Raw genomic sequence first — 18,230 nt, 5'->3', positions numbered from 1 at the left:
TAAGATACAGTAGAAAGTATCACACTTTTTATGTAAAGAGCAATATATGATTTGGTGGCTGATTTTGGCCTTCAGTTCCCTCCCTACAGTCCTGTCTTCGGTCTGCTGTGCATTCTGAAGTGCACAGTCTGCGGTCATATTCACATTTCCAAGCCTACCTATGACTCTGCATGCAGTGGGGACCATACTGCATTTTAGATTACCTTGCGGAAGGTCTTTTCCTCTGGATCAATGTTGATTTTAACTTGTTTGAAATGTCCATTCTAATGTAGTGCAGCTTGAAAGGAGACTAAATGAAGAATACATTTTGCTTTCCAATTATTAGCTGTAACATGACTTTTTATTTTTGTTTGTAGTAGTAATAACCGTTGTAGTAATATGCTCAGCTATCTTGAAATTTCAGTTACTATAAAAACATTATACCTGCACTGATGGGATTTGTTTTACTGATCTTGTTTTGTACTATTATTTTTCGGGCAATTTAGCTTGACTGGCCAAGTTAAATTAGTTGAAATTTGAATGTTATTTCGTGCCAGTTCCCTGTGAGCTTCCAGTGAGTTTCTGGGTATGGTTCAATAACGCTGTGTTTATCTTCTATGTTACTCAGTTTTGACTCTTAAAAAATTTGCATCCACTCTTATTTTAGACAGATAAGGCCTAATGAGTCTAGCTAGCACAGCACCTTAGGAAGTTACTGCCCCTCAAATGTCTGTTGTGCTTCTATGCTGGTGCATTTAATTTGCCCCGCCGTCCCCTGTTTCTGGTCAGAATCCAGAGCTGCTAATTTCCTCAGCAGACTGAAAACAAATGAGCAGGTCACATGTGTGAGACTAACAGGTAACTTCTGAGAATTTATGGATCTACAGATTCTTTGCTATCTTTATGTGCTGGAGGTTACCAAAGTTGGCTCAAGTTTGCTCTGGATGGTGCCTTCTTTGAAAGTGTCTGTAAAGACTTGGCTTGTTTAATTTTTATTTTAGTGGTAATAAGGCCAGTTTGATGTTACCAGATGAAAGTGAGTCAGGAAGGCTTGACTAAAACACACACAGAGACTACTGCACTTCAAAAATTACTTATGGAGCCATTATCTATCTGGTCAGGTAACAATGTAATATTTCTAGTAATTTATCATTCTATGGATTATTACAACACAATAACTTGTCCTTTTTGAAGCTGTGTCAACGCGGTATTGTGCACTGGCATAATAAAGTTGTCTTATGTTGCTACTTAGATAGGAAAGCAAAAGCAAGGTGTTTCATCAAGAGGCTTCAGTCAATTGTTGGTATTGCAGAACTGGCTTTTACTAATATGTTGAAGGTGATGAGAGAATTCTTTTGAAATGTTAGTATTAGTGAGGGAAAGAGATTTTTTAGAAGACATAACTTACAGGTCTGTAGCAGATAGCTGCCTGCTTAAAAGAGCTGCTAATGATAGTAAAATTCCAAACACTTTTGATTAAGAGAGAATCTATTGCTCTCAGCTTGTTTGCTTTAGATTTAGAGTCTGATGAGGCTGTGTGGGAGGTAGACACCCTGTTACTCCTGTGGGATTTTCTTTTTCTCTTTACTTTCATTCAAACCTTAGCATGAGTGCATAAGTCATCTTGGCAGCAGGGGCATTGGTTCACTGAATAGTCAGGTGAATCTTCAAAGCTGAAACTGGAAGATAAATGACAAAAACTAGATAGTATGTGCATCAGTCTTCCAGGTTGTCATGAAATGATGCTGCTAGCAGCTTTATCTACAATGAGTTTCTGCTTACTCTTCTTCAATATGGGACAAGATCCTGTTCCTCCTGTCTGCTGGTCTGACTCTGTGTAGGAAAAATGAATTGCTAAATGTCAAATAAATCCTAACCATGCCACCCTACATAGGGGTCTTTGGGAAGGGGAATGATGTTATGGAAGTGACCAGTAGGTCTACCTCATCTCTCTTGATACTTTTCTGTGGATGCAAAGACGACAGGCTGCACAACAGAACCAATTGGCATGGCCCGGCTTGGTCCATAGGTAAAATGCTTCCTGGGGAACAGTTTGTGGGCTAGTGATGTATGATATTTTATTGTGACAGGATTTTATAAACAAGTGCATACTAAACGCTCGAATGTCGGAGACCCTGGAATAGCTGGAACAAAATAGCTGTTGCTGTATTAATTAAATCTAGCTCATTCCAGTTCTTTTGAGTATGGTCAAATGGATTAACCCAGTGCAATACATTTAAATCTCACTAACACACTTTTTAATGTAGAATGAGGGTGCGTGATGGGGTGTTAGTACAGGAGCGTCATTTTCTGTCCATGTAGACAAACCTCAAATCAGCATACTTACTCCCCAGTAATGATGTAACTGTGATTTTGATGTCTGTCACGTTTCAGAATTGCGTGGAGCATTCTGATTAAAAATGCCTCATAACGCTGCTGCTTTTCCTTTCACCAGAGGCCAGCAGAAACTGTAGATGAAGAAGAAAATGCAGAAGAGGAAAATGACAGGGGAGAGGAGGCATATAAAGGAGAGGAAGAATATCCAGCACTGAATGGAGAGGAAAGTGGGGAAACTGTTAAAGAAAGGAGTGAAGTGGAAGAAAACAAGAAGAAATTAAATGAGAATTATGAAGATGAAGCAGAAGAAACAGAGAATGTTGACCAAGCAGAGGAAGAGGAACTTATGCATTTAAATGGCAAGAAAAATGAAGAAAATGGTGAGGGAATAGAGCACTTGAACTACCAAGGTGAACTTCAGCCTGAAGAAGAAATAAAAGAAAAGAAATCTGACAGTCAGAACCAGGTGAGTGTTTATTCTTTCACTTGTTCTTAAGTTTTATTGTTCCTCATTCATCTCAGCCTTCTCAGATAGACTTCTCAGCTAGTCTCTAAGTAGCTCACTCGTGATAAGGTCCTGAGAGCATTTGTGAGAACTTCAGTTTGTGGGAAAAGCTGTTTTCCGTCTGTATAGATCAGTTACATCGTTAATTACATTATATGCCCTCCAACTGAGAAAGCAGATGTTTCTTGCTATTTGATGAATCTGCATCTCCTGCTTTCCTGAGTATGCTGAATTTTGAAAAAAAAGTAATAAAAAAAATTCTAGCAATTTCCAGAAAAGCATAATCATTATATATTTCCATACTACATTGTCCTTTAGGACAGAGCAGAAGGGTGTGTTCATGAAACCACAGTGCCTCATTATTTTGATGAATTGACTTTCACAGAAGTTGCATTTCATAAAGGGCTCTTGCCATTGCTTTGTGGAAGTTTCATCTCCTTTCTCAGAAATCGGAAAAGACAGTGGAGATGAACAAGATCCTCAAAACAAGATCTGGGAAGAGTGGGATTTTTTGAGCATTGGAAGCAGAACACCTTGCTGCATATTGCCTGCTTATAGGCTGCTGAAAACCGGACTCTTCTTCTGCTTCTTGTGATGCTGGGAATGGTTTCTTGCACCTTGCAACTGGGCTTTCTTCTGTTTCTGTATGCCACACAAGAACATTTTTCCAAGAGAGCGGAGTGACGTGACATTTTCTTGGGCCCTGAATTTATTCTGTGCTTGATATATTGATTTTTTTGTTTCTATGTTTTTAGAAAAGCTGAAGTTATTTATGGAAGTGGAGAAAGTGAGTGAGCATTCACTTTAAATGGATATGTGGGTAACTGGATGTTTGATGAAAGAACTGGGGGGGAACCTCTAATTTAAGTACTTTCTCCTTTGGAAGGTATATAAGTATAAGGTAAATAAAAACATTGATGTGATCGCTCTCGGAAAACATTTTTTCACATTAGGAATACCTTGTGGAAATTTTAGGATGAAGTGCTAACACTTTATTGAAATGAAATCTTTGTTACTCAATGAAGTTAACAGTACCTGTCCTTTTTCTCTAGGTTGATTCCCATCTTGAAAAAACATCCACAAATCCAAGGGTGACAATCACCAGCCCACAGGAAAGTGAAAAAAATGACCAGAGCAATGACTATGCTGCAGTTGCATAGATAGAAAAAATGTAATGAGCAGAAAATGAAACATTATAGTACTTTAAATATAAAGCATGTTATTTTTTGTGATTGATAACTTATAATGGGAAGATAGGTTGAGTACTCACATATTGAGTCTTGAGGTGGCAATGCCATATGGACTGATATAGAAAACAAACATTAATAGCTACTAGAAGAATATTGAATTATTTTTACAAGGTGAGATTTTCCGATAGAATTTGAGGGGGGACATACAAGAGTACAGTATACTCGTATTAGAAATAAATGAACGATTCTGTGGTATAAGATGATTAGCAGTAATAGAATAACCACAAAAAATGACACTGTTCCTGAAAAAAGAAAAAAAAAACTACCCAAATTCAATGTCAAAACATCTTTGCTGATTTGTTCAGAAAAGAGAAATGATTTTTTACTTTTAATGAGGGCATATGTAGTTTTTCCTTTAAAATGCCCCATAATATATATGATTTCCAGGCATAATATTAAGGTATAATCAGAATATGTTCCTCACTTAGTGGACTTACACCCACAAAAAATGGTCTACTATAATGAGATGTCAGTCCTAATGTTACTAAGTAGTGGATATTCAATATATTAATTAGATTCATTAGTTTTTACATTCATAAATAGCACTTATTTAGCACTATGAATGTATGTAGACAGCCTCCAATACTGCAGCTTGTTCCCATTTACAGAAAGTTTTGTTGATTGCCCTGCACCGATTCACTAAACAGTGAATTGTTATCATAGTGAAAAAAAGTAAAGGCAGAGTATGTAGCAGGTTAGTTTCAAAAGTTGAGTTTGGCTGGATTTGTAATTCAGTCTATGTGAAATTTAATATATTAACAAAAAAAAATGAATAGGCCTGGATTCAGACTGAAATTGCCATGAAACCGTTGCTGTCAACGGAGCCATTTTAATATGAAACATGTTAGGATGAGCCCCCCAGTTTTCTGTAAAAGTCGGCAGCAGTTGCTGCATTTATGAATCCTTCACATAGCCTTAATGGTTGGAAGTGTATCATCATCTCTTTGAGCAAGCTGGCTCCTGATAGGCTGCAGCTTAATTTGCATTAGTAAATAAGGCATTGATCCACAGTATTAGTTCTCTTAATGACACCAATTCCATTGCTCTTATGGTTTCTCTGTTGGTAATGGGAATAATTTGTAGTTCATAGAAATACAGCCCTGAGCATAATTTCATTAATTATACAAAAGAAATAGTGGGTATCCTTATAGTTAATGCTGGTAAATTATTACTATGAGAAACTAAATGTCATTTTTGTTGATTTCATGCCATTAAGACAAAAATTACATTTATGCACAAATTGAACTTGAAGCACTGTTTGAGGAATGTGAAGAACCACTTGTCATGACTGAAACTCATAAAGACATCTTCACTTTTTCTACTAACTATTAAATATATTTTTCCAATGGAGTAGAAATACGTAGAGATCCTTCAGCATGTTTCTGAGTATTGGCAATGTAAGTATAAAAAACATAATGTTAAAAACCATAGGGACGGGGTTAGAAGAGTTTGCCCTGTGGCATCTCTGAATTGTCTGTGATTCGTGTGTCCTTCGTTGAACTGTCTGACAAAGATCTGAGGGAATATTACATTTGTGATCAGTTCAAAATAAGCTCCTAATTTAGCCAAGCTCATAAGCAAGTATGTATGCTTCTTTTATTTGATACAGCAATTAAGTCTATGCTCAAATATCTTTGATTTACTGGGATTTAAGAAGACATTTAAAGTTAAGCAGAAGTAAAAAAAAAAACCAACCCTTCCCCCACCCTCAAAGAGAATGAATAAAATAACTGTACATGCTAGTGAGGAAAAATGACATGCAGGAATACTCTAGGTACCTTTATAGTTAATCCTGCACTGGAATAATATATGCAGTAGCATTAAAAGCCCTCAAACAATACTTAACCAGCCAGAGAAGGCAGCTCCATCTCCTTGGGGAGCTTAGGGGAATTTACCCGCTGAACCTTCTGTGCAAAGCTGACCAAGGAAAATGGCTAATGCTGCATCTTTGCTCACTTAGAGCTGAATAGCTCATATGCTTACCAGTAAGCATGGGCTTAAATATGTTGCTGAATCAAGACAAATGACAGTAATCTTGTATTGACATTACTATGAATGGGCTCTTTGCTAGAAGTTAATGGTGTACCAAATACAGGGCTCTACTTGCTGTTGTCTTATTGCCGATTAAGACTTGAATAACCTCTGGGATGTTCTTCATCCTCAAAAGTTTGAAGTTAAATCGACACCCAAAAATATCTGATGGAGATACTTAATTTGGAGAACGATTGCCTCAAAATGTTGTACCTAGAAACAACATTTAGAAGAAACTGAGGGATTTGTGTGGTGATACTTTTCTCCCTGCTGTCCACCAGCAGTTTCTATCATTTCTTCCCTTTTCCTCAAATGTTCAGTGTCTTCCATGCTTAAAAGACTTACACATATCAATAAGAGTAATTTAAAAGCTTAAACTAAATTCTAGGGAAATATAATATGATCACTTTCTTTCATGGGAACATGAAATCCCTATGAGTGTTATTCAGCCTTTAAAATGTTTTGTCCTCTGTTTTTTTCTAATAAAAACAGGATATATTTCTTCAGAATAGCAAATCAGACTTTTTGGAAATAGAGATATAACCATTTTATCATTTACCTTACAACACTGATCACATGAATTTTGTATCAGGTTCTTTTATATAGAGAAATTAGTTTATGCATAGCAGATAATTCTGATGTTAAAGTAGAAATTAAACAAGAAGCATACAGGTAGTCTTGCTAATAGTTTTTCTGTCTGGATTTGCGGTGTGTGATGCCTAAACTCAGTTTTACATGAGAAATACGTTATTTTGTTAAGCTTATCTAATGTTATTTTATTAAGCTTATATGCAGCAGTTCTGAGGTTTTTTTAAGACTTGTTTTCTTGTTTCAGTTTTATTTTTAAAAATAATTTGCTATTAAAGAGAACTAGCATACAGATATTCCTGTGTTTTGTCTCATATCAAGGCCTGTTTGATGTTAAGTCTGTCTTTGGGTGACTGACTTTATAAACCTGGTGATTTCGCAGCTGACAGGATTCTCCCATAACTAGAACTTAAAAAAAAAAAAATCAGATTTGGTAGTTTTCGTATTGCAACTGTGAAAGAAAATATGCTGACAATTTAGCTGTTACGTAGTTACAAATCTAAGAATAACAGCACAGTTAAACTGGTGACTGGTTTTTAATGTTATCATTCAGGTTAGGACTGGATTATCAGTATGTATCTACTTTTCAGCTGATACTCAGCAAATAACATGAGTTTTATCTGTTCACTGCCAATGCTTGAGAAAAACTACCAAAACTTCTAGATGTCTCCCTGCTGAAATTCCTAATTTCAGCAAAGCTTTAAAGCATATGCTTAAATCCCATAGGATTGCAGTTTTCATTAAATTTTACATAATGCTTTGGTTCTTTGACATATCAGAGCTAAAATAAAGTTCGTTTCCAGAAAGAAATGGGTAAAAATAAGGAAAATATAATCCCCGCTCAGTCTCATCTAAAGTAAAGCAAAATAAGCCTGTGTGCAGAAGGAAAAAAGAATAAGTGTAAGTGTTCTGATTACTTGAAAATATGGGGAAAGGATTGTTGCTTGGGTATTTTGACTGACTATATCCCAAAGGTACATTGAAATAACCGTTAGATAATAAATGTAAGTACAATATAAAGTATACTTCGAGGAAGGGTGTATTTATTAAGCAGTAGCAATCAGAATGATTTAATGGGATGCAGCTCAAGGATGTATTGTTTTGGGTGGCTGATAGCCTTCAGTCTAAGTTTTAATCAAAGCAAGTGCTTTAGACATGGCAGTAGAGAGTGAAGCCGTCCGCTGTCTTTAGATTATTGTGCGTGTGCATAGTTGTATGCATTAACCTTACAGACGTGTGTGAACACTGTAACTGAACGCATTTGCTGTGTGTTCACACGTACTGCACACATAAACAATGTGCATGTATAATAATCTAATCTTGTTATGTTGTTAGTGATGGGAAAAATGTAACTGATTGTAGCTGAAATTTGCTATAATTATACAAGAAAATATAGCTAAATCTAGTAATAACTAGCCTCATAAAAAGGGTGACATATCTTTTTAAATTATGTGTATACTTCGGTGCTTTGCTGAGCCAAGCTCAAAGTGCTTGAAGCCCTGAAGTGAAATGGAAATAGCAGCCTAAAACTGACTGGGAGCTATGTTGGGTCATAAGTAAATGGACAGGGTTTGGAAAATTCAAGTAAGAAAGTACAAGTCTTTACTACAACATGTGCTACCAAAACTTTCAAAGGTCTTTAGCACTAGCTACAGGGAACATCTGATTTAAAGAAAGGGGTATTTTGAAACAGTAGGCAGACTTCCAGCAACCTATGCAGTTACTAGGAATGCCTGTAAATGTTCACATTTTTCTTGCAGTCACCTACAGCTGTGATGATACTTAGCTCTGATATTTTATAAATGAACCCCTAATTCAATTACACTTTTCCCGAAATCTAATTCAAAATACAGGTTTTATTAGTTGAGAGCTTCTACTCTGTAATCCTAAAAAGGTTTCAAAGTCTCTTGTTTGATATAAACTAGAAGGAATCTAATCCTCTATAAAATGATTCACAGTTCTGTATATCGAGAACATGTAGATTCATGATTATGGTTAATAGATTTTCAAAGGCACAGGGTTTATGCATACTATTTATACTGTGAACTCTCTGATTAGCGTCCATGCATTTCAATGTAAAAACCAATATCAGGTCTCTCCTCAGTAAGAACTGTTTGCCTGGACGCCCACTCTCATATTCTGGACCGCAGCCTTTGTGCTGGCACTGATACACGTGTGCAGCAGTGAAGTCAAGCTCCTAATCCAAGCTCCCTCTGTAGAACAATTTTTGAAGGCATTTACTTTTTCCATACTCCAAAATAAAACATGAAAAAGTCTTGTCGAAGGCTAAATTCCTCTCCTGAACACCCAAGTTACAGCTTCTGCACTGGGGATTTCCAGGAAAGCGGTCCTGCCCTGTTCCAGGCTTCCAGGTGTGCAAAAAAGCAGCAGCCAGGTCTTCAAACCACCGCACTTAACACATTTGGCCTCGGTGGTTATACTGGCTCTGGTCCTCTAGGCTCTCCAGGTCGTGACTGGGGAGAAATTGCCCTCCGGAGGATGATACAAAATACCTGGGATCCTGGCTGAGTCACCCTTAATGGAAGAGGCACCTTAAGAATTAGCCTAAAATTGGATGATGTGGAAGGATAATGTCCACTTGGGATCGGGTTCAAAGTCCTTCCCCTTTCTCTCCTACTTTGAAGAAGCTGACTTTCACAGAAAGGAGAAACTTTGGCTGGCGCTTGCAAAAGGCAGTAACAGCATGCAATAAAGCATAAATAACATAATACCAAAGCACTGCTGACCCTGTAACAACTTCGAGTGGTGTTGGATGAATGGTGGACCATGTCCAAAATGTCGTTCCCTCTTCAGCACGGTCTGATTTCCTCCTGTCTGTTCAGAGAGGAAGAAAGCGAACACTAGGAGTTATTCTGTAGCTGCCCTTGCCACGCAGTTAGGCACTTAGTTTTTTTTAAACAAGCGTGAAATAAAGTGTAGCTTGCAGAGGTGGTATGTAAATCAAAACCTGCACTGTTAAGTGGCAGGGTGCTTTAGTTAACAAAAAGCACGTCTCTGCAAACAGAGTTGTGTCCTTTTTTTCACTGCGCTACTTGTGGTCTGGGGTTTTCCTCTCCTTCAGCCTGTTTCCTGAGGAACACTGGACGTGTGTGGGGGAAAGTTAGAAAGGGACTGGGAGGTAATTGGATTGCGTCAGCTGGATTAAAGAGGACGGTGCCAAAGCGGAGAGAAGGGCCCTAGCACCACCAACCCAAACTTTGCTGCGGTCAGTGGATCGGCCTTCAGGTGTCGGGGCTGCGGGGGCTGCAGTGGTACCAGCAGCGCCCGCCGGCCGGCTGCCTGCAGGAAGGGAGGCAGAGTCAGCGTGGGTGGTACGGATTAAATTGGTGCTGGAGCTCTAAACTGACGACGAGAGTGACTTTTGCCCCTATGTCTAAAACACTTCAAGCCTCACTATTTGGAGTAAAATCACATTGTCCTCATAGTGGGAGACTGCGCTGAGGTGTTTCTTATGAAACAAAAGGTTTCATAAGAAGAGGCTAAGGGAAACTACATTTCTTAAGACTCACTGCATTGCTTTAAAATCTTTTTAGGGCTATTCCTTCTCTCTTCTTTCTCATACTATCTATACCAGAAACCAAAAAAACAACTTGTCAGCTTTCAAATATGAAAACATTTGAGTTTCTTCCTCCTTCAGAAACTATTCAACTCCACAGAATGAAAAAGCATTGCTAGAAGCTCATACTCCAAATCCAATGCATTATCTGATAGGATAGATCCTGTCGAGCTGAAAAACACTAAGATTACATCATTTATTTTTAAGCAAGAGTTAAAAAAAAAAGAAAAAGGTCATCTCACTGAGATTAGTCATTAAGAAAACTACTCCCAACCCCCCTTTTCTCCTACAGCTGAGCAAGACTTGCCCACACCGTGAGCACGCCTGCTGCGTGCTGGCGGCCGATCCAGCTGCTCCCCAGGTGACAGCTGCGACACGGCGACTCCGGCTCTCGGGGGTGTGGGGTCAGAACTGGCCCCGGCAGCGTGGCCGGCACCGCTGGCTGCCCCCTTTCCCTTTCCCCTTCCCCTTTCCCTTTCCCCTTCCCTTCCTCCTTCACCCTCCAAGCTTCAACCCGTACAAACCCGTCCAAGCTACGCAGCCGTAGCTCTTGCGGAGCCGTTCTGGCTGGCTGTGCCCCTTCCTCCTGGCCTCGGCTCACTTTCCCAGCACAGGTGAATTGTGTGAGTGAGGCTCAGCCTCCCTGCTTCTCACAGCTGCAGCCTGGGAACCGCAGCGGCGTGGGAGGAGATACGGTGGTGGGAGGCTTGGGGACTCCTGCGTGAGAGGCTGGGAACAGCCAGCCTCGGGAGGGAGGGATAAGTACCCCAGCCTTCAGCTGAAGCGGTTTCATGGAAGAACCAGTTGAATGTCACAGAAGCAAGGAGCTGGGAATCAGGAGACCACAAAGTCAATGCTTGGGGTAGGAGGGAATGGCTATTTTACTTGTGAGTACTTAGGGGACGGGTACCATACCTTTGTCTTTGCACTCGCAGGGATGAGTGGCTTCTCCTGTTCTTGAGGGAAGAAAATATCTTCAGACCTCAGTGATACGTAGGGTTTTCTGCTTGTCTTAGTTGGGAAGGATTTCTGATTTGACTAGAGATTTGACTGATTTAAACTCCTCTGCCTCGGTGACCAAGTGGTGGTGTCAGAGACGAGCAGCCACGCTGCTGCTGCGCTTTGGTTACCCAGCTCGGTATCCTCATGCAGAAGTTGCCCTTGTTTCCTCTACTGCCGCAGGTCGTGGTTTCGTTACTGCATACCATCTCTGCATCCTGCTGTTTCTCTGCTGTGTTTGCTTCTTCCAGCTTGGTTGCGAGAAAGGATATTTCTAAAAATAACGCCTGTGCTCCACATTGTTTCTCAGTTAGAGATTGTTGGTGCAAAGCTGGCATCCTCGGAGAAGCCTGAGCTTTACACCTTCCCCTGCTGTTCTCTTATTGCTCCCACTGCCCCAGAGTTAGCACCAAACAGGAATTGGTAAGCCAAGAGCTAGGATTTGCATCCACTGTTTAAAAGTACTCTCTCTCTGCAGAGAAAGAGAAGTGGATGAAGGCTATTTCTCCTTTTCGTGCAACACAAGGCCTAGTTCAGGATGACCAAAGAGGTCGTTGTTCAAAGCATCCTGACCACCTGGTTCTAAATGGCTCATCCCAGGGCCAGGAAGGCAGGGCAGCTACACCTCTTGGGTGCTTTTGGCTGGGGACCTTGCCCTCAAGCACATCTGATGCTTGCAGTCGGGCCCATGTCTGCGAGGGGAGGCAGCCGCCTGCTGCAGTAGCATCGCACCCGCTCACGGGGGTTAGAGCCTTTCCCTGGCAGAGACTTCTCAAGTGCGAGTTTCTGTGGGCAAACTGAAGCAGAGGGTTTTTTGCGTAAAAGGTGTGGAGTTGTTTTTTTCTTTGGGGGGAGGGGTGGGTGGTTCATCTCAAAGGCCTTAAGGCTAGCGTTAGGCTTTTTTCACTTACTTACTAACCCATCCCTGCTCGGATATACTGCCGCAGCTCTGCAGCGGGGAGAGCCACCGTGCTGCGAAGGGCCCCTGAACCGGGCTGCTGGGGGTGGGCCGGTGCCTGGCTGGGGGGCGAGGGAAGGAGAGCGTGGCGGGCCGACTGACCTACTAATGTTTGCTGCTGCTTTCAGGCAAATGCCTACTTCTCTGGAAGCCTGTCGCTTCCAGCAGAAAATGAGAAGGACTACACATAGCCCTTCCCTCTCAGGGCTCCCGTATGGAAAGGAGTGAGGTATGTGTCAGGCGCTCAGCAGCACGTGCGTCCGTGGGTATTCAGCTCCATCCACCCATGGCTCATTTCCTTGGCATGTGGTGCTCCCAGCAGCTCTGCCCTCTTTATTGCTCATCCCTGCTTACAAGCAACGAGCCTGTGCTATATTAATTCCCTTACACGTGGGATGCGGATCATAGTCTTTGACACCTCTGGTTTCTGCGCTTTGCTGTGTATGTGCTTGAACACAGGTGTGACACGTGCAGGAGACCCAGCCGGCAGCCTCCTTGCAGAGCAGATCTCGAGCTACTTTGCTGTATGCTTTGGGGTTCTTCTAAACCAACATCTGCGTGATCCACCGCTGAGTGTTTTGAAGGTGAGGACTCTGGTCTGGTCTACATTGCTCTTGGAGAGTGGTTTGGGAGCTGCCTTCTGTACGCCTGCCTGCTGGGTTGCCTGCAGACAGCCCGTATGGATAAACTTGGCAGCTTACCAGACAGGGACCAGAGCCCTCTCAACATGGATGCCATGCATGCATCTGCAGAGAGAAAACAACCTGGCTATTGGCTCTGGAGCTACTTTTGAGCTGAGGCCTTGGGTTTATGCCGTTGGTTCAGGCAGGTGAAGTTCTGCGTGATCTGGAGGATGCTTTCCTGTTGTACCTTAGGCTAAGCATGCGTAGTGTCTGGAGGAAGAGCAGTTTGGTTCGGAGGGCAATGCTGGGGCACTCCTCAGAGGGCAGTCCCTGCTGCTGGAGGGGTGGTGGTAGGGCAGAGGACCCAGAGGATGCTCCATGTCAGGGCAAAGATTTGATGGCAGCTCATGTAGACATACGGTTAAACACAAGACATGTTTAAACCAACTAACTCAGCCTACTGCTTTCCACAGTTACGTGGTTGCCTGGAGGTCAGCACAAGCTAGCTGCAGGCCATTCTTTTGTGATTTTGAGCTACACAGGGGCTGGTTACATGTGCTGCAATGATCTCTCTAACGGGTGTTCACTCTGAGGGACCAAGCTCCTACCACAGCCCATGTCATAAGTAATGCAAGAGATGGTGATGCCTCACCCTGGGGAAATCTGAGACCTTGGCTCTCGGGGCACATGGAAGTTGACGTAGCTCCTATGGTGGTTTTGGCAAAATGCTGGAGCTGCCCCTACCCTCAGAGCTCAGCTACAGGACAGAGCTGAAAGGAGCTGGCGCTGGCTCCTGTGGCTATGCTGGGTCCCAGCGACTGCCTCCGCAATGCTTTGCGTTGCTGGTGGGCCTTGCTCTGGGCCAGCTCAGTCACCTCTGCTTTGCAAGGGGAGCTGCAGATGAGCCCACTTGGTTGTGGCCTTACAAAGCAGTGAGCCAGAGAGCCGACCGGCCTCTATGTGGTGGATGCTGGGGAACTCTCTGATAACCTGTGCTTCTCGCAGATAGCGGCAAAGTGTTCAGCAGTCTTTGAAGTGTTTTGTTTTCTTGTTTTTTTTTTTTTCCTTGGCACAAACTTGCTTTGGTTTCAAGAGAAAGCCCTTTGCAAGGGGTCAGGTGAGAGCTGAACCCAGTCTGAGCAAGAGCTATCAGAAGAGATTTCTTTATTATAGTATATTAAAGGGAAAAATGTTTTCTCGCACTGGGGACAATGCACTTGTCCAAGAATAAGGTCCTCATGCTTGTCTAGCCGTCTGTGATGAACAGAATATTGATGTTAAAAGCTGGTGTAGTTTGTTTTTTGTGTTGTGTTTTTTTTTTTTTTTTAATGTCTACTTCCATGAACATTTTAGCCACCGTATTTGTGTTGTTCTGGTCACAGGCTTTAGACCTGCAGCAAGTGCTTCTGTGCTTTCAATATTCACTGACTATCCTTCCTGATCTACATTGACAGATGACCAATATTGATGCTCAAAATGCTGTATTTTGCCAGATCTCCCCCAGGGATTCCTTCCTGCTGGCCTCTCTCCCCCTTCCTCTCCCTCCCGCCTGTGCTGCAGACCTGCCTCCCCCATGCCGCTGTTTCAGGCAGGCACGTGTTGCACCCCCTCCAAGACACGCCTGGGGCAGGGGTCCCTCTCGCCTCACCCCTGCTGCTGTGCCGAAAACGGATGCGGAGGCTGAGGAAGGAAATAGCAGGGTGCGAGGCTCCTGAAGAAGGCAGGGAGAGAAAGGGCCGCAGATGCTGAAGTCATTAGGCGAGTAGACACAGGGAAATAATGACGTTCCAGAAAGGCCTCTCGCTGGCCAAACAAGTATCCTCCCGGCCTCAGACTGGGGGGTGCCTTTAGCTCGGCAACGGCCTGAAGCCATGAGTCTTGAGGCTGAAATTGCTGGAGCAGCATGTCTAGTACGTTGTTAAATTGCCTAGCTTATTAGTAGCGTTTAAAAGTGATCTCCCATCTTTATTTGCAAAACTCCCATGAATGGTAAATTATGGAAAAAGTGGGCCTGCAAAAAACAGCTGCAAATGATTAGGCAAACAATAAACCCAGTTACTTGCATGCTGTCTCTTCTCTTTGCAGGGCCATTAGAAGTATTGGCCTGACTTACTGTTAATATGCAGAGATTATTTTCCTAACAGTCCCTCTGTAAATTATCTGACAGCAAAACTGAGCTTTGCCCTGCTTAATGTATATCAAGTGAACTAATGCAGGAAACGCGCGCTGTGTGGTCTGCCGTGCGTCCAGATAAGAGCTGAAGAAAATCAGGGTGTGGAAGGCTTGTTTGCCCGGAGATCAAAAGGCTCCAGCAGGAGGACGTGTGGTCTCTACATATCGGAAATAGGAGAAGGCTACGTGGGTCTCCTCATTTATGATGATGTTCCCCGGGGACAAACGGAGCCATGGGGATGACCTGGCAAAACCCAAACATCGCTCCTGTAAGTGGTGCGTGGGCATTAACCCCAGAGGTGCAGCACGAGGTAACGCCCCGTCGAGATGCTGCTTCTCTCTGCAGTGGAAGCGGTGGGGTGAGGCGGGAGCGAGGCCATGCCTCCGAAGCCCGCTCAGGGAGCATCCTATCGGCTCACTGCACGTCGGGGTAGTGAGCGGAGAGGGCAGCCTGCTGTGTAATGGCAGGATGGCCAGTCAGTGCTGAATGAGCCCAAGTACCCATTCCTTTATTTTGCCAAAATTGTTGCTCTGCTATTAGCCCTTTGATAGAAAGCTGCTGGCAAACTCCATCCAACTAAGGTTCTTGCAGTCTTTTGCTGCCTCACTTGGATTTCACGTCCTCGGGGGCTGAAGAGCCTCCCCGGCGTGCAGGTTCTGCTGCTGCTTTCCCCCTGCCAAACCTCTCTCTCTGCTGGCCGCTGGTCAGGACGCTGCAGCCTCCCCGCTCTGCTGCCGCCGCAGCTGCTTTTGTGAAGAGCTGTTGGCTTGCACTTGCACGTGATTAAAAATCTCATACTTGGAAATGGCAGGCTGAGGCTGTAGCAGAAGCCGGGAATTAAATCTGCTTACAGTCAGCTTGGGAGGAGGGGACGTTTCTGCGTCTCTGCCTTTGCCTGTGATTCACTGTGCACTGGGAACAAATGGAAGATAGAGGGGTCAAGACGGCCTGGAGGGGGGAGGACAGAACGGATGCTAAAGAAGAGAAGCGTTTTCTGCACAGTGTGATAGGGGAAGCAGACCTAACCTTCAGGAGAGCATGTATTAACAAAAATGAAGACAGTGATTACCACTCAGACTGAAAAATGTGACTTCTTTCAGCACAATTGCAGAGAAAATGGTGTTGGGCTATGGTTGCATTGCAATTTTATGCCAAATGAGGCTAGAAGAGGGCAAGAAATAAGGCGAGCATGAAGAAACTGAAAGAAGCCTCTTAAGCAGGGAGGTCAGAGGGTTGGAAAACAAAGAGCTTGGCTGCTCAAACCATATTTTATTTGCGCTAGGGAGTCCATTAATGTGCCCTTTGGAAAGGTGATGGCAGCTAGTGTCAGGAGGGGAAGTTCCAGGCAGTCCCAGAGCGGAGCGTGCGCTGCAGTTTGGTGGGGATGCAAAAAGGGAAAAAGATCTATGGTATGGAAAGGATATGTGCAGGGACAGACTGCCCTCAGCCTCACTGGAAAGTTCCCAGAGAGCTTGGCTGCCCCTCGCTGCTCCCCAGCTGGAGGCCATGTCACAGGCATTTTCCATGAGAACAGCAAAAAGCACACCTCCACTGCTCTTTTGCTGATGCTCCAGCTCCTGCACCAAAGGATGAAGGTGTTAAAACATTACAAGGAAATGGATCTTGAAAATGTTTCTCGCATGGCATAGACTTTCCTGTATGTGGCTTCTTAACAGTAGCAGAGTAATTTTCTGCTCGGTATTTCTACAAAAGCCCTATGTGGCACTGCTTCTCTGCTGTGAAGGATTGCAGCCTCCAGAGGTCTCAATTCTGGAAAAGCTCTAAGCAACTGAAACAAGGGTTTAATGAAGTGAAATGTGTGTGGCAACGTTAGCCATGACAGCATTACCAGCTTTGCTGCTGCTAAATCCCAAATGTGTTTCCTATCCCAGCAAGCTTCAGTAAGATCCTCGAGGGTTTTTCTTTTTCCCTAACACCTGGGTAATGCCATGCATGACTCATCCTCTCTCCTACTGTCGAAGCATGTTCAGTTCTGCAGCAGCAATGCGCAATGAAAACCCAACGCCTGGTGCTTGTATCGGCTCTATTCGTTACCTGGTGGGTCAGCTGTCCTCTGGACAAAAATTTAGCAACGGTTGCACGCGTGTATCTACATGCGGGGTGTGTTTTAAGGAGAACTGCATACCCGTATAGCTACTTTGGGTAAACAAGCCCAACCTGTGCTTTCTTTTCCAGCTGGATTTGCAGTCAACCTTCCAGTACAGTGTTAACAACAGGTATGTGGAGAGAAGGGACTCGGTAATAGCTACAGCAGCCCCCACTCTCATCTCCTTCGGTGAACTTCACTGTAAAACTTAAAATGTCACATTTCCTCCATGCACAATTTTTAATTAAAAACTCTCCATTGAAAAGGTCAGGACAGCTTGACTCTCTGCTGCTCATGCACCAACAGCAGTGAAAGCTAATAGCAGTAAACAAAATTCCTCCCAACCTGAAAAGCAAGCCCCGAGGACCCTCTCTACCTGGAATAACGAACAGCAGCAGTGACGGCCCGGCCCCGTGCCCCACTCCTGCCAGGTACCACCACCCCTGCCCCTGCTGGCTTTCTTCATAACTAATACACAGCTCCTCACCTTACCAGTCTTCTCATCTTTTCCTCTTTAGCACCGCTTCATTTGCTTCTCCCCCGAGATGACAATCTTATTTTTAAGCATTGGGTGCAATGTGCTTTTGCACTTCTGATACATGGGTGCCAGTGAACTGTCACATGCACCGAAACCCACTTCATTTCATTCTCTGTAATCGCACGCATGTGACGAGCTCCGGATTGCTCATCTTTTCAGTGCTAATGTCTGGACACTGCAATTGCATTGCTAAGACAGGCACTTTCTTTTCAGAAGAAAATTTTACTTCCAATGCTGTTGTCAGCCACGATAATTATCGCAGATTCAGCTGCAACTTCCAAACATGTATGTTCTGGTTTATTTAAGTTGTGGAAGTACGAACCGAGTCACAGACCACAAAACGTTTTATCAGCAAGGGAATGAGCACAGCCGTTGCCACATACCTGTTGTTCGTGTGCTGGAATCTTTCTTTGTTCAGCACCAAAGTGACTTTCTCACCTATGAAAGCTGAAAACACAGACTGCATTAAGAGACCGGTGTTTTCTGACTGCCAATTTCTCCTTTCAAACTGAAATATTGGATTTATAGAGAAACGTCTTCGACTAGAGAGAGACTTTTCACGAAA

General features: G+C 43.3%; 1 protein-coding gene across 1 annotated transcript in view; it reads left to right on the top strand.

The window, feature by feature from the left end:
- Positions 1–3,981, top strand: part of DCDC2 (doublecortin domain containing 2) — a gene marked incomplete at both ends in the record, with an annotated part of 69,044 nt that extends 65,063 nt beyond the window's left edge. The window contains 2 exons of the mRNA XM_082332756.1: positions 2,435–2,782; positions 3,874–3,981. Coding sequence (XP_082188882.1) covers positions 2,435–2,782; positions 3,874–3,981 — 456 coding nt within the window. The remainder of the gene's footprint in view (positions 1–2,434; positions 2,783–3,873) is intronic.
- Between the last annotated feature and the right edge of the window lie 14,249 nt (positions 3,982–18,230).

This window comes from Platalea leucorodia (assembly GCF_965183815.1).
Source record: "Platalea leucorodia genome assembly, chromosome: 1".
NCBI classification, from domain to species: Eukaryota; Metazoa; Chordata; class Aves; order Pelecaniformes; family Threskiornithidae; genus Platalea; species Platalea leucorodia.
This window is presented reverse-complemented; position numbering and strand designations above follow the sequence as displayed.